The sequence below is a fragment of the Monodon monoceros genome, unplaced genomic scaffold (genome assembly GCF_005190385.1).
Source record: "Monodon monoceros isolate NGI ecotype Baffin Bay Population unplaced genomic scaffold, NGI_Narwhal_1 Super_Scaffold_11, whole genome shotgun sequence".
Taxonomy (NCBI): Eukaryota; Metazoa; Chordata; class Mammalia; order Artiodactyla; family Monodontidae; genus Monodon; species Monodon monoceros.
Genome location: NW_021703767.1, coordinates 67904077 through 67928359, shown reverse-complemented (window position 1 = coordinate 67928359; position 24283 = coordinate 67904077). Strand labels below are relative to the sequence as shown.

At 37.3% G+C, this 24283-nt stretch overlaps 1 protein-coding gene across 2 annotated transcripts in view; it reads left to right on the top strand.

Annotated features, from left to right (window-relative positions):
• KPNA1 (karyopherin subunit alpha 1) overlaps positions 1-24283 on the top strand; it is a 67924-nt gene that overhangs the window by 3011 nt on the left and 40630 nt on the right. For both annotated transcript variants that reach the window (XM_029214011.1, XM_029214010.1), the window contains exon 2: positions 19820-19953. In XM_029214011.1, the coding sequence (XP_029069844.1) occupies positions 19825-19953 (129 nt within the window). In that variant the 5' untranslated portion in view covers positions 19820-19824. The remainder of the gene's footprint in view (positions 1-19819; positions 19954-24283) is intronic.

Genomic DNA, 24283 nt, shown 5'->3' with positions numbered 1-24283 from the left:
AGTAGACTAATTGGGACAGTTCTTGAAAGCAGGCAATAATCCAAAATGTGGATAATGGGGATAATCTCCTTCACATAACAAGAATAATGCTGCTCTTCGTATACAAAGATAAGTCTGCTTACTCATCATGATTGATTTTTCAGCATGAGGAGGGATATGTGCTGAGTTGTCCATGAGTCTCTGTATTCTGTGACCAGCAAGGCAGCTTGGGGTCAAAATGGGGGTTTTTAGCTAGGGAGCAGAAAGACAAGCAAAAGGTACTAACATCTGTTGATGGCTCAAGCACTGCATCAGGTGTTTTCACTTAATTACCCTTGCAAAACCACTTTGAGAAGGTGGCTACAGGTACAGGATGGTTAGGTAACTTGCCCTACTTCACAGAATAAGTGATGGAGCTGGTATTCAATCACAGGGCTATTTGTACTATGTTCACATCAATCATTAAAGCTTGATTTTTGTCTTGGTTTGCAGTGCAGTCTCCAGCAGAACAAACTAGATGCAGTTTGTTTAACATCATGAAATGACATTGTGAAGATCTAATTTACTAAAAGCTGAAGGGCTATTGGAGTTCCTTGCTTTACTGCCATTAAAAAATACAGTTTTTGAATTAGAATATTCTCTGAAAACAACTGTCCCCTGTCCTAGCTTCTGCACTTTAGAGGCCACCAATTTCCTTCTTTTAGCTGTTTCCTCTTTCATATTTATAAATAACTTCTATTGCTATTTCTTGATACAGCAGTTTTAGACATTATCTATTGACTTTCCTCCACATTTACACACTGCCTCTCCCATCCTTCTAATATAGTTATCACAGGTGTTTATTAAGTCAACGTTCAGTTATAACTATGTAAATGTTTATAGCTGAACCATGTAGTATATTATGATATCATTTCTTCTCTTAACCAATTTTTGTTTTTCCAGGAGTAACACCTTTTTTTCCCACTTCCATTTCCATGAGATTGCTGTCCTGGAACCTTCTGTCCTTTTAATGCAATCTGGACTGGTTACTTTCTAGGTATACTTCACAGCTGTTATCCTGGAACTTTTCTTTATGTCGCCCTTAAAATTCTCTTTGCCCTTCTCCTGCATTGGATCTCCTGTTTCCCATATTTTCTTAACTTACAGAGAAAGCGTACCTGGGAAGCGAAAACTTTCTGAGATCTTGCATGATTGAAAAAAATCTATATTCTACCTTAGCATTTCATCAGTAATCTGGCTGGGTATAAAAACCTAGGCTTAAAAAGTTTGGAAGTCATAGCTCCATTGTTTTCTGCATTTTAATGTTGCTGTTGAAGTCCAAAGGCGTTCTTATTCTTCATTTGTATGTGACCTTCCCTGTCTTCTCCAATCTCCAGAAGCTTTTAGGGTATTATTTTTAACCCCTGAAATTCCATAATGTCCCTAGATTTGATTGTTTGTTTGTTTGTTTGTTTTTTCATTTAAGGGCACTTGATGGACCCTTACAAGCCTGGGATTTGTGTCCTTTAGTTTTGGGAAATTATTTATTATTTATTATTATTATTGGGGCCTTAGGTAAAAAGAGTTTGAGTTAATTATGCTTCCCAGTTCTTGACACTATCATCAAACTATACAAGGTCCTTTAAATTTTTCTTTCATTTCTGAGCCCTACTTCCATTACCCTTTCTAGTAGGCACCCACTGCATTGTGGCTGATACATTCCTTGATTGTATGTGAATCATTGTGAAATATGTAGTGCGTTTTGTGTATTTAGTTTATATATTGTGTTATAGACCTTGTTCTGTTTCTTACTCTTTTTACTCAGCATTGTTTGGAGACCTTTCTGTTTTGTTGTGTGTACATATAGTTGCGTATAATGTAGAATTCCATAATGTGCATCTACCACATTTTACTTTTTATTCCCTAATCACTGACATCTGAGTTGCCTCTCTGGCATCACAAGTACACTGTGGTAAATATACTCTTACTTGTACATCCTTGTGGACCTGTGTGAGAAGTTCTTTGGGATGTATGCCCAGGAGTGGGATTCCTGGGTCATAGAATAGGAGAACTAGTTTATGTGCCTGCTAGCAGTGAGGAGTTTTCTTATTTGCCCACATCTTTGACAGCACTTGGTTTTATCTAACTTCTTAATGTTTGCTAGTCGGGTATAAAGTGGTATCTCATTGTTTTAATTTACATTCTCTGATAATTAATGAATTCGAGCATCTCTTGTATCCATTCAGGTTTTCCCTTTTGTTAATTGTCTGTTTTGTACTTTGTCTATCTTTCCGGTCCCTGTCTTTTTTGTTTGTTTGTTTGTTTGTTTCGGCTGTGCTGTGCTGCGCAGCTTGCAGGATCTCAGTTCCCCGACCCAGGGATTGAACCCAGGCCACAACAGTGAAAGCCTGGAATTCTAACCACTAGGCCACCAGGGAACTCCTCCTGTCTTTTTATTTTGGTTTGCAGGAGTTCCTTGTGGAGGTCTGTTGGTTTTAGGATTGGAAAATATCTTTTATAGGCCTGTCATCTTTCTGTTAGTTTTGTCCATGGTGTCTTTCATTGAATGAATACTCTAAATTTGATGCATTGTTTCTTTGATAATCTTTCTCATTTGATTTTTTTGTCTTTCTTGGAATTGTATTATTTGGGTCTTAGAATTCTTAGGTGGTTCTTTTAATTTTCTTTTCCTTCCTGTTTTCCATCACTTAGTCTTTTTGTTCTGTTTCCTGAGAGATTTCTTTAATGTTATCTTACAGCCCTTCTATTGAATTGTTAATTCCTATCCATATTTTAATTTCTTAGAGCTCATTCTTATGGTATCTTTATATTATTTTATAGACACTATAGTCTTCTTGAGGACAGTATTAATGATGGTGTTTTGTTGTTTTTTTTTTAAAGTTTTGTACCCCTCATTGCTCTGTTTCTTCGAAGTTCCTTTGTTTCCATTGCAGTCTTTCTCTGTAGAGGCTCTCCCTGGATGTCTGGTAAACTTACGGTTGTCCATTCCTATTTAAGAGTGAAGTGCTAAAAACTGAATTGGAAACTATAGGTGTGGCTTGTTAAAGGGTGGACAGGGTAGCTGTGGCCATTTATAGGGGGAGGGGACTCTCATAGTTCTTTTCTCTCGGGCTTGTCAATTTCCTTGAGAAAGAGAGCCTCCAACTAACACAACATTGTAAATCAACTATACTTCAATAAAATTAAAAAAAAAAAAGTAAAAGAGAGCCTCCAGTCTTGCCTGGAGGATACACACCTGGATGCCAAATTCTGAGAACTTGTCTTAGAAAAGAAGCTGGCGTTCTCACTGTTAATTGTGTTCATGTAATCCTGTCTTTTGTATAGCACATCACCTACACTGGAGTCCCTCATTTTAGAGTCTCTCTAGTTTAGTTTCTTCAGAGTAATGCTCTCAACATCCATAGGGGCTTGGGGATGGACTGTTGCCTGGCTGTGCACAATGGAGGAGGAAGTCTGAATGTGATGGCTGTTTTGTAGACTTTCAGCTAACCTGCTAGTTTTTAGTCCTGTTCCTCACTCTACATTCAGAGATGCCTGGGGTGGGGGGGGCGGGGGCTCCTGTCTATGAAGCTTCCTGCTTGTGGGCAGTGTGAATCAGCTTCTTTACAGGTGCTTAGGCTTCAGAGTTCTCCACTTCGCTAGTAAAATATCATTAGACCATCTTTTTAAAAAATTTATTTATTTGGCTACGTCGGGTCTTAGTTGCGGCACATGGGATCTTCGTTGCAGCATGCGGGGATCTTTCCTTGCTGCAAGCGGGCTCCAGAACACACGGGCTCAGTAGTTGTGGCACGCGGGCTTAGTTTCCCGGCGGCATGGGGGATCTTAGTTCCCCAACCAGGGATCGAACCCATGTTCCCTGCATTGCAAGATGGATTTTTAACCACTGGACCACCAGGGAAGTCCCAGGGCCATCTGTTTCAAGGCTTCGAAAAAGTTTTTGACATCTCATCTGTCACCTCTGATTCTCTCCTTTTGTGTTCTATCTTTGTAGTTCATCCTTTTTTTAAAAAAGATAATTTTGGTATGGATTAATCTACCAAATCCATCATTTTATTTCTTTACGTGAACTCTTTATTTCTGGCCTGTTCATTCTTTCCATGGCATTTGAGTGTTGTACGCTCAGTACTTTGTTTAGTATTGAAGATTAAAATTAAATTTCTGAGCTTCGAGTTGTTAATATGTTTTGGGAGGAAAGCACATACATCCTGTAGGTGCTAAATCTTAATTTAAAACATTAAAACCGTTATAAGTGTACATGTAATAGATATATTAGATTCAGTAATGGATATGAATTGGATAAAGGCAAGTTTGCGCTTTTTCTTTCCCCCCCCATGAAGGAGTCCATTATGCCATTTTTGGGGAAAGATTTCTCTCTAAAAATATCCAGCTATAAGGGGGAAGTGGTTTTTCCCTTTCATAAAGACCTGAAGTATTCAATTAGAACTTTGATGAAATAACAGCATGTTGAGTTGATAAAATTCTAGCCAAAAGTAAAGAAATTTAATGTTTTAGTTAGGCTGGGAAGCCTCATTGTAGTAAATATAATACATGCTTCCAGCTTTACTTTTTGAAAGTTTTTCTTATTGTATAAGTAGTATATTGCTTACTGTAGAAAATTTGGAAGATAAAGAAGAATATTAATTTCCACTTAAGATTTTTGTATTCTAAGTTATAAAATGTTTAAAAAAGTATAGAGAATAGTATAAATTGGGGTTTTATTCCTACCACCCCGATTTGTCATGTGTTAATGTTCTGTTTTTCTTAATTCGCAGTATGTTATGATTATGTCCCATAGCCAAGCCCTCGTTTTGGAATTTTTAGGTTTACAGTTTTTCATTGTAAGTCATGCTGCTGTGAATATTCTTCTACATACTGCTGATTTTATTGCCTTTGTGTACATTCCAAAAGTGGAATTACTGAATCTTGGGGTGTGAATTCCCCAAATCTTTGGTAAATATTTTCCTTTAAATGTTTGGATATTGAGAATGTCTCTGGGGAACCTTACATGTTGGGAACCTGTAGATACTGGAAGTGAGGTCAGAATTCAGGGTCAAAGGTTTTTAGTAAACATCTCAGTTGAAGAAGGTCTGAAGCTGGGACATGAAAGAAAGTAGGGATTTCTATTAGGTTAATGGAGTTAGAGCTATGAGATGTAATCAGAGGTGAGCACCTACGAATCATATCTGTAGCATTGACTTCTCACAGAGGAGGGTTATTGCAGGGTTTTTCAAACCTTGCCTCCATTGAACGCAAGAATGTTGTCACTAAAATAAAGGTACTCTAATAATTTTACTGGGAAGAAATGGGTAGGGTATTTTAAATGTCATTTTTCTTTCCTAATTTTTATTAAAATATTTTAAAGGGACCCACTGCTACTTGACTAGAAGTTAACAACAGATGAGTAATTAATATTTACAAATGGGAGAGCATGTACTCTGGGGTGCAGGCTCACACCTCTCCATTCTCTAATGAAAAAATAGGTTCAAAAAATATTCGCAACTGAACTGAAAATTTTTTATACTTAAAATTCATTTATGCTTAAATTCATAAACCTGTAACTTGCTTTTTTTGTAGTCATACTTTCTTGTGGTCTTTGGTTTTTTTAGTATTAAATGCACATCATGTTTTCTAATAAAATTATACTCAATTTATATGATGGAATTAAGTATACTAACATTTTATAGTGTTGAACGAAGAATATTGTGAATGTTAAATATTCACAATGGTTAGGGGCTTACTGACTGCTTGGATTGACTCAGCACACTCAATATATATACCAGTATATATACTTGAATATAATAAAAACATAAAAAGATCTATACTCAGTGCGTTTTGGGAATAGATTGATGAGAAATGAAAAGAGTATCAAAGCCAAGGGAACTTGTAGGACAAAGAAGTTCGGATTTGATCTAAGTAGTGCTAAAAACTCATTTTAGGTCCTTAGGCATTGAAGTTATGTAGTGAAAAAGGTGTTGAGATAAATCTGAGAGCTGTGCGAAGGATGAATTGAAGAGCAAAGAGACTGAGGTTACGGAAGGGTGGTTAGAGCTGTTGCAGTTATCTAGCTGTAGGATGACAGGGACCTGGATCAGACTGGTGGCAGTGTGAATAGATAGGAATAGATAAAATCACTCTGGATGGAATAATAAGCAAAATTTGATAATTTTAACTAAATAGACATGAAGGGGAAATTGGGAGATTTCATTTTGGAAGAGTAGAGTACATTTCTATTTTACCACCAGCTTTGCATCTTGTTTTTAACTTTATTGCTTTTTTGGCTTTATTTCCCTAGAAAACAAGAGGAAAATGGGGCATAATGGCTTTAATTTTAAAGGCTTCTGCTTCCTGAGAGAGTGAAAAGTTATTGACAATAACTTAAGTTTTTCAATTAATCACTTAGGTGATAATATCCTAAAAATATTTGCTTAGGATAAATTAATTTTCCCATACTATTACATGTTTTTTTAAAATCATAAACCTCTATAGATTTTATTTCATTTGTTATCTAAGCTCTCTTCAATCCAACTGAAGCCTACATTTCAGCTGTATTTTGCATTATTTTCCAATAAAACTTTTGCTTTGCTATAGTGATTTTGAGTTGCATGCAGATGCAGATCAGAATTCACTTGGGAGTCTTTAAAAGAAAAAACAACACTAGAGACCTCGTGTTTGCCTCAGACCTATTAATCAAACTCTTTGGAAGGACAGTTGAGGCGTCTTGATTTTCAAAAAGCTCTCCCACTTGGCAAACATAATCTCTTTCCCCTGCTAAGAGGGGAACCCAGTCTCATTTATGAATATCAGAGAAGAAAGCTTCGATTTTTTTAAAAAATATTGACTTTATTTGTTTGAGCAATTTTAGGTTCACAGTAAAATTGAATGGAAACTACTGAATTCCCATCTACTCCCTACGCCTGTACACCCAGTGCCCCCACCATTGACATTTCCACCAGAGTGGTACATTTGTTATAATCCAACCAACACTGACACATCATTATCACCCAAAGCCCATAGTTTACATTTGGGTTCATTCTTGGAGTTGTACATTCATTCTGTGGGTTTTGACAAATGTCTACTGACATGTATCGGCCATTATAGTCCAACAGAATAGTTTCACTGCCTCCAAAATCCTCTGTGCTCTGCTATTCATCCCTTAACCCCCTGGCAACCGCTGATCTTTTAACTCTCCATAGTTTTGCCTCTTCCGAATGTCATAAAATTGGAATCATGTGACAAATACAATATCCACCCCTACCCCCAAAGAGGAGGGTATTTTATTAAATAATCAATCTTATGTGTGGATACTGATTTAGAAATTTTTAAGAAAACTAACAGAATTAAAAAGAATGATACACTGTGACTATTAAAAAAAAGTAAAGCCAGATAAGGACAACATAAGAAAAAAAATACAGGCCATTATCCTTGAGGAACACATATGCAAAAATCTCTACCATGATATATCACCTCACACCAGTCAGAATGGCCATCATCAAAAAATCTACAAACAATAAATGCTGAAGAGGGTGTGGAGAAAAGGGACCCCTCTTGCACTGTTGGTGGGAATGTAAATTGATACAGCCACTATGGAGAACACTATGGAGGTTCCTTAAAAAACTAAAAATAGAACTACCATACGACCCAACAATCCCACTACTAGGCATATACCCTGAGAAAACCATAATTCAAAAAGAGTCATGTACCACAGTGTTCATTGCAGCTATATTTACAATAGCCAGGACTTGGAAGCAGCCTAAGTGTCCATCGACAGATGAATGGATAAAGAAGATGTGGCACATATATACAATGGAATATTACTCAACCATAAAAAAGGAAATTGAGTTATTTGTAGTGAGGTGGATGGACCTAGAGTCTGTCATACAGAGTGAAGTAAGTCAGAAAGAGAAAAACAGGGGCTTCCCTGGTGGTGCAGTGGTTGAGAGTCCGCCTGCCGATGTAGGGGACACGGGTTCGTGCCCCGGTCCGGGAAGATCCCTCATGCCGCAGAGCGGCTGGGCCCGTGAGCCATGGCTGCTGAGCCTGCGCGTCCGGAGCCTGTGCTCCGCAATGGGAGAGGCCACAACAGTGAGAGGCCCGCGTACTGCAAAAAAAAGAAAAAAAAAAAAAGAGAAAAACAAATACCGTATGCTAACACATATATATGGAATCTAAAAAAAAAAAAATGGTCATGAAGAACCTAGGGGCAGGACAGGAATAAAGATACAGACCTACTAGAGAATGGACTTGAGGATACGGGGAGGGGGAAGAATAAGTTGGGACAAAGTGAGAGAGTGGCATGGACATACATACACTACCAAATGTAAAATAGATAGCTAGTGGGAAGCAGCCGCATAGCACAGGGAGATCAGCTCGGTGCTTTGTGACCACCTAGAGGGTTGGGATAGGGAGAGTGGGAGGGAAGGAGACGCAAGAGGGAAGAGATACAGGGATATATGTATATGTATAGCTGATTCACTTTGTTATAAAGTAGAAGCTAACACACCATTGTAAAGCAATTATATTCCAATAAAGATGTTGGAAAAAAAAAAGAGTCATACGCAATGAGGCAAATGGGATTTATCCTTGGGTTACAAGGATGGCTCAACATATTCAAATCAATTAATATGATACACTACATGAACAGAACGAAGGATAAATGTCATGATCATCTCAATAGATGCAGAAAAAGCATCTGACAAAAATTCAACATCCTTCCATGATAAAAACTCTCATCAAATTAGGTGTAGTAGGAATGTATGTTAACATAATAAAGGCCATATCTGAGAAGCCCACAGGTCTTTTATCAAAAAGACAGAAGATAATAAATGCTGACAAAGATATGAAGAAAAGGGATCTCTTGTGTACTGTTGGTGGGAATGTTAATTAGTGCAGCTTACTATGGAAAACAGTATGAACTTTTGTCACATAATTAAAATTAGAACTGCTGTATGATACAGCTCTTCCACTTTTGGCTATATATCCAAAGGAAATCAGTTATCTCGTAGAGAGAGTTGCACTCCCATGTCATTGCAACATTATTCGCGATATAACAAAGACAAGGAAATAATCTAAGTGTCTATAGATGGATGGAAGGGTAAAGAAAATGTGGCATAAATGTAAAATGGAATATTATTCAGCCATAGAAATATGAAAATCCTGCCTTTTTAAAAGTATAAATAGACCTTAAGGTCATTATGGTAGGTGATAAATCAGGCAGAGAAAAATACTGTATGATCTCACTTATATGTGGAACATAAAAGAGTTGAACTCACAGAAGCAAAGAGTAGAATGGTGGTTGCCAGAGACTGAGGGGGTAGGAAAACTGAGATGTGAGAGGGTACATGCTTTCAGTTATAAAATGAGTAAGTTCTGGGGGTCTAACGTGCATCGTGGAGACTATAGCAAATAATACCGTATTATATATTTGAAGTTTTCTAAGAGAATATATTTTAAGTGTTCACACCACAAAAAAGAGAAGACTATGTGATGTCATAGATAATTTAAATAGCTTGATTATGGTAATCATTTCACAATGTATACGTATATCAAATCATCACATTATATACCTTAAATATGTACAGCTTTTATTTGTCCATTGTATTTGAATAAAGCTGGGAAAAACACAACAAAAATGGTGTTGTTACACCTGAACATCCATATGCAAAAGACTGAAACTTGACCCAAACCTCACACCTTAAACAAAAATTAATTCAAAATAGATCATAGATGTACATATAAAATGTTAAGGCCGTAAAACTTTTAGAGGAAAATGTAGGAGAAAATATTGATGACCTGAGATAGAAAAGAGTTTGCAGATGTGACACCAAAAGCATAAAAGATAAATAAAAATAATAAATTGGACTTTATCAAAGTTAAAATATTTAATTTGTGAAAGATACTATGAAGAGAATGAAGAGGAAAGCTATAGGCTGCAAGAATATTTAAAAATCACTTATCTCACAATGTACTTATATTCAGAATATATAAGAGCTCTCAAAACTCACCAATAAGAAAACAATCAAAAAGTAGGCAAGGGCTTCCCTGGTGGCGCAGTGGTTGAGAGTCCGCCTGCTGATGCAGGGGACATGGGTTCGTGCCCCGGTCCGGGAAGATCCCACATGCCGCGGAGCGGCTGGGCCCGTGAGCCATGGCCGCTGAGCCTGCGCGTCCGGAGCCTGTGCTCCACAACGGGAGAGGCCACAGCAGTGAGAGGCCCGCGTACCGCAAAAAAAAAAAAAAGTAGGCAAAAGGATTGAACAAATGTTTAACCAAAGAAAATATATGGGTGACAAATAAGCACATAAAACGATGTTCATCATCATTAGCCGTCAGCGAAATGGAAATTAAAGCCGCAAGATACCATTATACAAGCTGTTAGTAGAATGGCTAAAATAAAAATATCAAATGCTGCTGAGGATGCAGAGAGACTGGAAATCCCATGCATTACTGGTAGAAATGCAAAAGAGTATAGACAATCTGAAAACAATTTGGCAGGTATTTTTAAAAAATCAGTTTAAAACATATATTTGCCATATGGCTCAGGCATGCCACTCCTGCTTAGGCTATGATAATTCATCTTCATACAGCAACCTGGACGTCAGTGTTTATATCTTCTCTACTTATGATCTCCTAAAAAAGGGAGTAACCTAATGTGATCAACAAACTGAGGTCCATCTCTACAATAGAAAACTATTTTGCAATAAAAGGGAATAGATTATTAACATGAGACAACTTGGCATTTTTCTGAGGGAAAGAAGTCAGTCTCAAAAAGTTATATAGTGTATGATTCCATTAGTATGATGATCTCAAAAAGACAAAGCTGTAGTGATGGAAAAAAGACCCATGGTTGCTGGGAGTTAAAGGTTGGGGAGAGTGTGACTACAAAATTATATCACAAGGGAGTTTTCTGAGGTGATGGAACCAAGTTGTATCTTGGTTGTGGTGATGGCTGAACAAATTTATACATGTGTTAAATTTATAGAACTGTATACAAAACAAGTCAATTTTAATGTATGTTAATTAAATAAAATTTAAATTAGTGTAAAAAAAAGATAACTAACAGATAGAATTAAAAAGAATGATACACTGTGACCAAGTGTGTTTATTCCAAGAGTCAAAAATCATTGACTATTAAGAAGTGTATTGGGGCTTCCCTGGTGGCACAGTGGTTGAGAGTCCGCCTGCCGATGCAGGGGACACGGGTTCGTGCCCCGGTCCAGGAAGATCCCACATGCCGCGGAGCGGCTGGGCCCATGAGCCATGGCCACTGAGCCTGCGTGTCTGGAGCCTGTGCTCCGCAACAGGAGAGGCCACAACAGCGAGAGGCCCGCATACCGGAAAAAAAAAGAAGTGTATTAATATATCACCATATTTAATATGTCAAAGGGGATAAACAGTGACCGTTTTAATAACTGCCAAAAGGCATTTGATCTAATTCAACACACATTTCAGGTTTTTAAAACTTCAATAAAATAGATATGGATGGGTGGTACTTAGATGTGATTTAAAAATATATATATATCTCAATACTATGACACGACTGGAGCTATAATAAATTGGTGATAGGAATGCATGATGTTACAGCCACTTTGGAAAACAGTTGGACAATTTCTTGTAAAGTTAAACATGTACTTACTATATGACCCAGCAGTTTCACTCTTAGGTTTTTACCCAAGAAAAATGAAATCATTTATCTAAACAAATGCCATATGTGAATGTTTATAGTAGCTTATTCATAATCACCCAAAACTGCAAACTAGATGTCCATCATCTGGTAAATAGATAAACAAATTGTGGAATACAATGGAATACAATTCAGCAATGAAAGGAATCAATTACTGATAAATGCAACAGTATGGAGGACTCTCAAATTAGTTAATACTGAGTAAAAGAAGCCACACACAGAAAGCTACCTGTTGTATGGCTCCATTTGTTTGACATTCTGGAGAATGCAAAATTATAGGGACCGATTGCCTGGGATTGGGGCAAGTGGATTTACTAGAAAGGGACCTGACAGAATTTTTTGTAGTGAGGAAAATGTCTATCTTAATTGTTGTGATATTTACTTAAATGGCAAATTTTACTCTATGTAAATTATACCCCAGTAAACATGACCCTTTGAAAAATCCCCAGTATAAAGAGTGTCAGCTAAAGTATCAGAAACAGAATTCAGTAGTTGATTTAATTCAGTGGCTGGCTTTAAAAAATTAGCATATAGTAATGAATAATTTTCCTATAAACAAACAGTAGCCAGTTAGAATATAGTGGAAGGAAGCATCACATTTATCATTGTAACAAAAGAGATAAATGGAAATACGTATTTAATTTCTGACCAAGAAGATAGAGTATTGTAAAGATGTTTCCTTAATCTGTGAATTGAATGCTATCTGAATATCAAAGGTTTTCTTTTTCCCCCCTCTTAAGACTGAAAGGATTATCTGGACCAAGGGTTCTCATTTTCTTTTGGTCTCAGAACTTTACATTTATTGAGGACCCTGAAAAACCTTTATGTTATTGTGTATCTGCAAAATTACTGCATTAGAAATAAAAACAATTTTAAAACACAGGAATACACAGCAAACATCCCATTAGGCACCAGACTGATGCCATCACATCACCACGCCTCTGAAAAACTTATGAGTGAAAATGAAAGAAGCATATAACTAAGAGTATTATGAAAATAGTGTTCATTGCAAGCATTTTTTTCGCATATCACATTGTCAAATGTCAAAAATTTTGATTCAGTCGTGGGTTAGTGATGGTGGTGGGGAACTGTTAACACTCATATTCACTGGTACATTGGTGCAATATTTTAGAGGGAACTTTTTGACAATATCAAAATTTTAAGTGAACATATATTTTTTTAAACATCTTTATTGGGGTATAATTGCTTTACAGTGGTGCATTAGTTTCCGCTTTATAACAAAGTGAATCAGAAGTGAACATATTTTTGACCTTGAGGTTCCACTGTTTAGAATTCATTCATGGATACAATTGCAAAATATGTACAAATACATGAAAAAGAATATTGGTTACAGCATTATTTTTGACAGAAAATTGGAGTCAAGCTTAATTGTCAGTTATGTGTAGGGTCTAGTTATTATGCTACAACAATTAATTACTATATTGTTAAAAATGATAAGGCTTTGTAGGCATTGGTATGGAAAGTTGTCAAAAGTTGAAGCAAAGTGCAGAACTGTGTATAGAATTGTTCTGTCAGTATACAGTAATAACCAAAAGGGTGTGTATGTGCTTGTATAACCACTTCTTGAAAGGATATACAGAGAACTTGATGGTGGTTACCTTTAGAAACAATGGGGGAGGTACACTTTCATTTTTCTTTTTATACCCTTCCATACTGTTTGCATTTCCTTTTTTGTTGAAATGTTTTGAAATTCAAAGGCACAAGTGCACTGTATGAATGGTAGGTAGAAATTATTAGAATGCTGGAGTCATTTGTGATTTCTTGGATACTGAAATCTAACCAAACAAGAAAGAAAAAGAAAACCAAGAGGCCTTTGCATTTCTCTTGTTACCTACCTCTTTTAAAGAACAGTTTCTCTAATCAAACATGACTTACTACTGTTCTCATCAGGTGTTCTTTCTAACGTCTGTGCCTTTATTTTGTACTCTTCCCTGTTTCGTGGGTCTTTCTCTTTTAGCCTCAACTGATGATTCCTATCTATCCCTCACAACCTAGCTGAAACACCATCTTCTCTATGAAGCCACCCCTGATCAGTTTTGTCAGACAGGATCTTTTTTTGAACCTTTAGAGCTATTTATAGCCATGTCTTCACTACACAAATATCAGGTATGATCTATATATGGGCCAGACAGTGGAAGTATGCTTTCATATGTTATTTCTCTTTACCTTATAAGGTATTATCTCCATAGTGCAAATAAGGGAAACCAAGATTCACAGAAGTTTAGTACCTTCCCTACATCTTGGTGCTAAGAAGTAAATTTGAAAATTGGGCTTCAAGGCCAGACATCTTCTCTGGACTTGCTTCTTACATCAATTTAATAAAAAGCAAATGAATAATTAATTTTTGTGTGACCATTTCTTTCCTTCTAGACTTTTTGTAGTTTAAAAAATTTTTTGAAATAATTTAAAGCTTACAGAAGAAATGTACAAAGCCCTCCTGTTTACCTTTCATCCACATTCCCCAATTGTTCATTTTACCTTTTGCTCCATTTGCTTTATCATTTCTTCTCTCTGTATATGTGTACTATGTTCCCAACATTGCCTTTCCTTAACTGCTTGCCCTTCCAGCTCCATGTTGAATCTAGGCTTCCAATTATTTAAGTCTGATTGGTTTTGGTCTTATTAAACTTTATCCAGGTCTTGCCCTGTTACTATACTACTATACCTTTAACCTGAAACTTCATTGCAACACTGTTACTGTTATGCTATATTGTGGTATTTCAGAACCAAAATGCTGCCTGCCTCAGGAATCCAACTCTTCTCTGTGTCATTTCTCAGCACCATTAGTTATGATTATCCTTCAGAATTATTTGCAAATTCTCATCTGCATTGCACCAATCTTTCAGTCCAATCTGACAAAATACCACTGGGTATATGTATTAGTCTGCTTGAGCTGCCATTAAAAAGTACCACAGATTGGGTGATTTAAACAACAGAAGTTCATTTTCTCATGGTTCTGGAGGCTTGAAGTCCAAGATCAAGGTTCCAGCAGGGTTGGCTTCCGGTGAGGCCTCTCTTCCTGACCTGCACATGACCACCTTCTGTTTCCTCACATGGCTTTTTCTCTGAGCACATGGTGGTGGGGCGGTGGGGGGCAGTGGGTGTAGATAGAGATCTCTGGTGTCTCTTCCTCTGATAAGGACACCAGTCCTGTGGGATTAGGGCCCCATCCTTATGACCTCATTTAACCTTAATTATCTGTGAGCCTCCTGAACCCTTACCTATGAGAATAATAATTCTTGCCCTGTAGGTTTTTTGTTTGTTTGTTTTTAAGAGATTCAGGTAAAATAGGTGATGTGACACAGCACAGTATAAATCAATGATTCTCAAACCAGGCTTGCATCAAAGTCATCTTCTTAAAAATAACTGTTTCTTTGACTTCCAGTCTGATAGCATAAGAGCCCTGCAGATCTGCTCCCTAGTATAACTGAGGAAAACTATTAAGAAACAGCTATTTAGAGCTTTGGAAATGGTCCTAGGGTATACAGTAAATGCAGAGCTTCCTGTTGGAGCAAAGGTTTTCTTTCCGGGAGAAGCAGGATCAGGATTTCTCATCCTGCCCCCAGCTGCCTGCTGTTATGGCTAAGTTTTGGGAAAATGTGTTGGAGAGGTAGGGGGCTACTGTCCAGTCGCCACTTGTGGAACAGAGGCTCTACCTTGGTAACAGAGTTGCTGAGCATACTAGAGAACAGATCACCTTTTCCCTGTCTTATAAGATGGTAGCTCCATGTCAGGAGAGACAAGCTGAGAAGACCTCAGGTTGCTACCTATCCCCCACAAAATACTCAGTTGCTAAATGTGTTGTCACTCAGAAGAGTGTGCTGTTGTCCACACCTTCATCTTGAGAGCCCTGGTTCAGAGATTTTGCTTGGGGGTAGGGGTGAGAAGCAAGTCATGAAACAGTTCCTAATCTCTTCCTCAAGGCACTGACTTCATTTGCAGTAGAGCTGGAGAAGTTCAAACCTAAGGCTACTTTCAGAAACAGTGGAGATTGTGGTGAAAGGCACTTGAGAGATTTGTAGATTCAAAAAGATCCAGGCTAAACTGCAGGCCATTGAGCTTGCAGCAAGAACTGGGATAAGAGACAGCTGGAAGGAGGCTTCCTGGGGACAGAGTTAATGTCAAACACTGACCTGAAACTGCTCCTTCTAAGGAGCCTGAATTTGATTGGATTCCTCTGCAGAGCAATTTATGCCTGAAGCTGTCGTTTAAATCAGTAGAGCAATCAACTGGCAGTTAGTGGAGGTTAATAGCTGGGAGTAGTCAGGGAAAGTGAGTCCTGAAAGATTACTGTATGGCAAGATGACTGCGGGCATATCCAGGTTATGTCCCCCTGAGGACCAGCATCAGAGGCTTAACAGTGCAGGGGGCTGGGTGTGGGGTGGGATAGTAGACTTCTTTAAAATAAAACAGCAAGTTACTAAACAAACAAGCAAATAAAAATATAAAACCTCATGGGTGGGGGAGTATACCTAGAGTTGCTACAGAGTATTATATAAGATGTTGAGTTCCCAATAAAAAGGTAAAAGATGTGCAAACAAAAACAAAACCCAGGAAAGTATGGCTAATACACTGGAAAAAGCAGACAACAGAAACTGCCTGTGAAAGAGAACAGATGTTGGATTTAACATAGACTTTGAAGTACCCATTATGAATATGTTCAAAGAACCAAAGGAAACCTTCATTAAAGAAGTAAAGGAAGGTATGATGACAACTGATATCAAATAGAGACAATCAAGAGACAGAAATTCTAAAGAAGAACCAAATGGAAATTCTGGAGTTGAAAAGTAACATAACTAATGAAAAATTAGTTATAGGGGCTCAATAGTAGATTTGAACTGGTGGAAGAATGAATTAGCAAACTTGCCAATAGATTGATAGAAATCCAAGGAAGGGAGAGAAAAAAATGAATAAAATTGAAAAGAGCTTCAGAGAAATGTGGGGTAACCTTTTTTTTTTTACATCTTTATTGGAGTATAATTGCTTTACAATGGTGTGTTAGTTTCTGCTTTATAACAGAGTGAATCAGTTATACATATACATGTGTTCCCATATCTCTTATGTCTTGCGTCTCCCTCCCTCCCACCCTCCCTATCCCAGCCCTCCAGGCAGTCACAAAGCACCGAGCTGATCTCCCTGTGCTATGCGGCTGCTTCCCACTAGCTATCTACCTTACGTTTGGTAGTGTATATATGTCCATGCCTCTCTCTCGCTTTGTCACAGCTTAATTAAGTGTACCACAGTATACATGAGAGTACTAGAGGAAGAGGGGAGAAGAAAAGCGGAAAAAGTATTCAAGGAGATAATGGCTGAAAATTTCTCAAATTTATTGAAAAACACTGACCTACGTATACATCAAAAGAGCCCAAAGAACTTCAAGTAGGATTAATGTAAGAAAATCTGCAAATGGACATATCAGTGTGAAAATGTTGAAAATCAAAGACAAGGAGAGAATCTTCAGAGCAGCAAGAGAGAAACAGCCGATTACTTACAGCCGACTTCTCATCAGAAACAATGGAGTCCAGAAGGTGGTAGAATGATATTGGGTTGGCCAAAAAGTTCCTTCTGTTTTTAAGTAAAAATAAAGGACACATTTTTCATTTTTACCAAGAGCTTTATTGAACAACGTATGCACCGTTTTGTCCCACTACCTTCTCCCATTTTTCAGGCAACTTCATAATTCCATCTTCCTAAAACTTTTTACCTTTTTGAGCAAAGAACTGTTCCAGGTGCCTTTTACAGTCTTCCAGGGATTGAAATTTTTTCCATTAAGACAGTTTTGTAAAGACGAAAATAAATGGAAATCCGAAGGTGCAGTGTCTGGTGAATACAGCAGATGAATCAAAACTTCCCAGCCAAGCTGTAACATTTTTTGCCTGGTCATCAAAGAAACATGTGGTCTTGCATTATCCTGATAGAAGATTATGAGTTTTCTGTTAACTAATTCTGGATGCTTTTCATCGAGTGCTGCTTTCAGTTGGTCTAACTGGGAGCAGTACTTGTTGGAATTAATCATTTGGTTTTCTGGAAGAAGCTCATAATAGAGGACTCCCTTCCAGTCCCACCATATACGTAACATCAGCTTCTTTGGATGAAGACTGGCCTTTGGTGTGGTTGTTGGTGGTTCATTTCGCTTGCCCCATGATCTCGTCCATTCCACATTATTGTAAATATCCACTTTTCATCACCTGTCACAATTTGTTTTAAAATAGTATGTTTTCGTTAAGTTTAAGTAGAGAATCACATGCAGAAATACTGTCAAGAAGGTCTTCTTCGCTTAACTTACTGGAACCCAAACATCAAAGCGATTAACAACCAAGCTGGTGCAAGTGATTTTTAACACTTGATTTGGATATTTTGAGTATGTCGGCTGTCTCCCGTGTGGTATAATGTTGATTGTTGTCAATTAGTGTCTTGTTTTGATCTCAACTTCAACTGGTCTACCTGACTGTGGAGCATCATCCAGCGAGAAATCTCCAGCACGAAACTTCACAAACCACTTTTGACACGTTCGATCAGTCACAGCACCTTCTCCATACACTGCACAAATCGTTTTTTCGCGTTTCAGTTGCGTTTTTACCTTTCTTGAAATAATAAAGCATAATATGCTGAAAATGTTGCTTTTTTTCCTCCATCTTCAGTATTAAAATGGCTACACAAAAATTCACCAACTTTGATAAGTTTTTTTTATGCACGCTGATATGACAGCTGTCACAATATAATCTTAACAAAATTGTTTCGAATGAAGTTAAAGACAACTAAGCGCTACTAGAGCCAGCATACGGAAAAAAACAATGAACCTTTTGGCCAGCCCAATATATTCCAAGAACTCAGAGACGAATACTGTTAACCCCAATTTTTTTATATCCAGCAAAGCTGTCCTTTATAAATGAAGGTAAAATACTTTGCAGATAACAAAAACTGAGAGACTTTGTTACTAGCAGACTTGCCTTGCAAGATGGCTAAGGGAAGTTCTTTAGGCTGAAAGCAAGTGACCGCAGATGGTAATTTCAATCCGCATGAACAAAGAGCACCAGTAAAGGTAATGATGTAATTTTAAAAGAGAGTGTATAACCACATATATTTTTCTCCTTTTTTCTTAAAACTGATTTAAAAAGCAGTTGTGTAAAATAATGTATATACAGTAAGTTCCCTACATACGAATGAGTTCTGTTCCAAGAGCATGTTCATAAGTCCAGTTTGTTCGTCGGTCCAACAAAGTTAGCCTAGGTACCCAACTAACAATCAGCTATATAGTACTGTACTGTAATAGGCTTATAATACTTTTCACACAAGTAATACATAAAAAAACAAAAAAAGAAAACATTTTTAATCTTACAGTACAGTACCTTGAAAAGTATCGTAGCACAATACCACAGCTGGCATACAGGGGCTGGCATTGAGTGAACAGGCAAGAAGAGTTACTGACTGGAGGAGGGAGAGGAGATGGGAAATGGTAGAGCTGAAGGATCATCAGCAATAGGGGAAGGAGGGCAAGCTGCAATTTCACTCACACCTGACGTTGATGGCACAAGTTCTGATTCCTTGCTGGATTCAATTCTATCTTCCCTCTTGAAAAAACGACCCAGTGATGTCTGGGTAGCTCTTTTTTTTCTCATCATAGGTGACGTGGTAGCACTGGATTGCATTCTGAACAGCTGCTGCAACCTTCGTGTACTGTTCTACATTTGGGTGATGTGCCTCAAAAACTGCCTCCTCAAATAAAGAAAATGCCCTTGCCGTTTCCTGCATCATGAATCTCTTCAGTTCTTCAGTTACTTTTTCTTCCTCTTGTTGCTCCACTCTCTCAATATTTTTACTTTTGTTTCCATTGTTATTGCTTGGCGCTTCTTAGCGGTACCAGCTACATCACTGCTGCTTTTATGCTTGCTTCTGGACATCCTGGGCTTGAAATAAAGATACCATACTACTGTACTCTATGCAGTACTGTACAGTAAAGTACACAAAAGCACAACCACTTGTAGAGGATGCATACACGTGACAATTTACACCAGACACCCACCTGTGGGGTGGGTCTGAGCATGTATATGTTTAAAAGATTGAGCTATTGAAGTAACAGAGCTCTTTATAGTCAGCTGAGCTCATCTGTTCCCTCCCTCCCTCTTATTTTTGTAGAAGTCATGACTACCCCAGGAAGAGAGAACTTTCGCCTGAAAAGTTACAAAAATAAGTCCCTGAATCCTGATGAGATGCGCAGAAGGAGAGAGGAAGAAGGACTGCAGTTACGTAAGCAGAAAAGAGAAGAGCAGGTAAGTCCTTTACCCTTAATTAATTTCTCTTAAAGAACTTAATGTTTCTTTTTAATCCTGACAGCACTGTCCTGTATTTTAATTTTAACGATGTTTAATATATATGTTTGTGTGGTGTATATCCCCCTCCCAACTATAAAATCAACATGTTTTAGGGGTAGGGGAGTGGAGGTAATGAAAAGCAGAATACAAGAATGAAGAAATCTCTCAGGTTCTCATGTTCCCAACTACTATTTAATATTTTGGGGCTTCCCTGGTGGCACAGTGGTTGAGAGTCCGCCTGCCTACGCAGGGGACACGGGTTCGTGCCCCGGTCTGGGAAGATCCCACATGCCGCGGAGCGGCTGGGCCCGTGAGCCATGGCCTCTGAGCCTGTGCGTCCGGAGCCTGTGCTCCGCGACGGGAGAGGCCACAACAGTGAGAGGCCCGCGTACCGCAAAAAAAAAAAAAAAAAAAAAATTTTGGCCTATTTGTTTTATTTTTCTAGAGCTCCAACTTCTTTAGGATTTTATGTGTTTATTAATGAATTCTCAAGTGACCAACAGAACATTGCTTTTCATTCTGAATTTTAATCTGAAAGTTTATAAACATGTACAAAAATAAAGAATGGATAATGAACCTCATAAACCCACCCTTTGGGTTCAGTAATTATCAACAGTTTGCTGTACTTGCTTTGTGTCTTTCTATCTTTATGTTTCTTTATTAGGTAGTATTTTAAACAAAATTTCAAGGAACAAGTCTTTTCACCCCTGAATTCTGTATTATTCATAAGGACATTTAGGACAAGGATTTTTGATCATTTTTAACCTGAGAATGTCTGCAGGGGAATCTGAGACTCAACTTCTCTTTACCTTTCTCTTAAAATGCTTAGGACAAATGGTCCATCCCTTTTGGCAAGAAAATTTAAAGGCAGAACACTTAGGTGACTTTTTTTGCTAAGGCTTGAGCTTGGAAGGACCATTTGACCCCCACACTATGAAAGCTCCATAAAAGGCAAGTGAATGAGTCAGAATCCTTCATACCTGAGAAATAAGGCAATTTGTTATAAATAGTTTACAGTTATAGTGAGTTATTCAACATACACTGTTCTTTTGGGTAACACTGCACTAGATAATCCAATTATTTGAAGTCCAGGAGTGCATTACAACCTCAGTGTTTTATTTGTTTGGGCTGTAGATGTTTGAATCACTTTATCATTATTACTATTGGCGGGAGGGCAATGAGTTTGTAATATTGTAATAGAGTTTATATTAAATGCAGCAAATTAAGTTACGAGTTCTTAACATTCTGCTATACTGTCTTTGAAAGCAATCACTTATTCATAAAAGGATGAGTTTCTCTTGGTTTCTTGTTGCATCTTTATTCATCTCTGTGTCTTATTCGAAGTGGAACCTTTTCTTTGCATGAGCTTTTATTTAGCTTCTATTTTGGGGGTAAATTTCAGGTATTACAACAGCATTATTTTATATTTACACGTAAATGTGAATACATGTATGTACGCACACAAGCACAAGTATAGGTCTGAATATAACCACTAGCTTATACATTATATTTGGCATAAAGGCATTTGAAGATGTAGTAATGACAGTCTGCCATTAACAGTGTTTATTTTATACTGTTTCTTCTTGGTGACAGGGAATTCATGTTATTAGACTTCATTGTAAAATTTATATAAACAAAAAGTAAGTTTTTCATATTCAGTTGCCTGAAGGCAGATGCTCTGTCAGGTCGCAAGTATGGCCCCACTTACCTGACTAAAAACATTTGTAGTTGAAATACTGTCATCTACATTGTATGAGTCTGAAACTGCTAGGGCTTTAATAGGTTTCTGTGATAAGTTTCTGGAATATTGCTCTATTTAAAATCTTAATTTTGTTGTTTCATATGTGCCATGTTATGTAAGGAGAACTGTAAAGCAAATCAGGCTTCTTAATATCACAGCAGTACTTGTTTCACACCTAATTTGTAAAATAGTAAACGTCAGTAATATACAGATTCATTTAGGTACTGTTTATCTTTCCGCAGTTGCTTAGTCATCTATCTGGAAAAGTCACAGGCTTAGGCCAGCTGTGCAGCTAGATTCGAGGGTAGTACAGGAATTGATGCTGCCAAGTACACAAAAGATAACTGCATCTTTTAGAGCTTTCCTTTCAGCAGACTAGCACTTAATATTTGTTATTTAGGCAGCACTGTATAAATGACCTTTATTTATTTGACACCAGCAGACCAAACTAAAATTTATTTTTTGGCAAAAATTTTACTAGTTGATGTCATTCTGATTGAGCCAGTTTAATAATTTTTTATGTATAAAAAGATGAAATTTGCATTTACTATTAAAATATTTTGAATTAAGCAGAGTCTTGCTAACTCAATGTGTGTAGGTAACATAATGATGCTAAGAAGTTTGTAAAAACCATAGTGATAAAGAATGGAGGCTTGTTTGATGTTTTTAGTTACAAGAAATATTTTGTGAAGTAAGCAAGTTGATAAAACTTGTGGACAGCCAACTTTTCCCACTGAATAACTTGTTTACAATTTCAGTCAACATGTAGTCTGTACATGGTATACAAATCATGATTATTTTGGCCGTTTTTGTCTTTTTTAAAATCTATTTTTTTGAGACAACAAGGATGGACTTTGAAGGCATTATGTGGAGTGAGATAAGCCAGACAGGGAAAGACACATGCTTATATGTGGAATCTAAAAACAAAAAACAGTAATACCCAAACTCATAGAAAAAGAGATCAGACTTGTTATCAGAGGTGGATGATTGGGGGAGGGAGAATTGGAGGAAGGTGGTCCAAAGGTACAAACTTCCAGTTATAAGATAAATAAGTATGAGGGAGGTAATGTACAACATGACTGTAGCTAACACTGGTGTATGATATATAGGAAAGATGAATAATTTTTTTCTTTCTTTCTATTGTATCTATATGAGAAGATGGATGTTAGCTGAACCTGTTGTGGTAGTCACTTCATAATATACGTAAATCACACCATCATGCTGTATACCTTGAACTTACATAGTGATGTATGTCAATTATTTCTTAATTAAACTGGTCAAAGAAGCAGATGAAAACAAACCAACCTACTTTTCTCTGAATAATACATGTACATAGTTGAAAAAATTAAATAGTCCTAAAATACTTGAAACCAAACCAGCAGTGTTCTTGGTCTCATTCCCAAGTAAACCACTTTCAACCTCTCAGCTATTCAACGTGGTTTATACTGCTACATTTCTGAGTAATATGTGTATGTTACTATCTTTATCAATTTAAAGTATTATCTATTGATGTTCTGTTATAGTAGGTGAGGATTTAAGCTCTTAAACCACTCTTTCCCTCACCTGTGTATCTTCCTAGTGTAGAGTTATATTACAATATGTAAGAATTCACTGCTGAGCTGAATAGTATACTGTGGTTACATTTCCTTTCTTTTTTTTTTGTGGTACACGGGCCTCTCACTGCTGTGGCCTCTCCCGTTGCGGAGCACAGGCTCCAGACGCGCAGGCTCAGCGGCCATGGCTCATGGGCCCAGCTGCTCCGCAGCATGTGGGATCTTCCCGGACTGGGGCACGAACCCGTGTCCCCTGCATCGGCAGGCGGACTCAACCACTGCGCCACCAGGGAAGCCCTACATTTCCTTTCTTAATACTTTGTTTTTTCCTGGGGTTAATTGTCTCATTTTTTAACTGCTTGGCTTTCTTCTAATTCCTGGCTGTCTTCTCTGTCCTACAGTTCTTTTAAATTATTTTTGTCTGATTTTCTACTTGGTTAAACTCTCAGATAATTTCAGTTCTATTTCTTTACTCTAGAGACCTTCATCTTATATTTGTTGTCCTCTTGCTCCAGTCGGTATTGTTTATCCTGTGGGCTTGTTGCATAGCTGTAGTCTTAGGTAATTTCTTAACTTCTTTTCTTGTCATCCTTGTGATGTAAATAGTATTGTGTTTTTGATTTTAAATTCCATCATACCATATTAAGGACCCTGCCTGTGAATATAAATTTTGCATTACCAGTAGATGTAATTTTAGTGATTAGGTTTGATTTTTGAGTCATGTAAATGTTTTAAGTAATTGTAAAACAAAACTAAATCAACATGAGGGAGGCTATCCTTAAAAATAAAAGTAATTAAAGGACGCTTACTGTGTATCATGCTTGTTGTGGTTAAACTACATAGAAAGGAGTTATTTAATAAACTTTAAAATATGGCAATATGGTTAATTATCTATACTGGGATATATCGTAAGGACAAAAAAGTATAAACAAATCTTTAACTGCTTTTTGTAATCATATAGGATTGATATTTATTCTGAAACTATATATTCTTA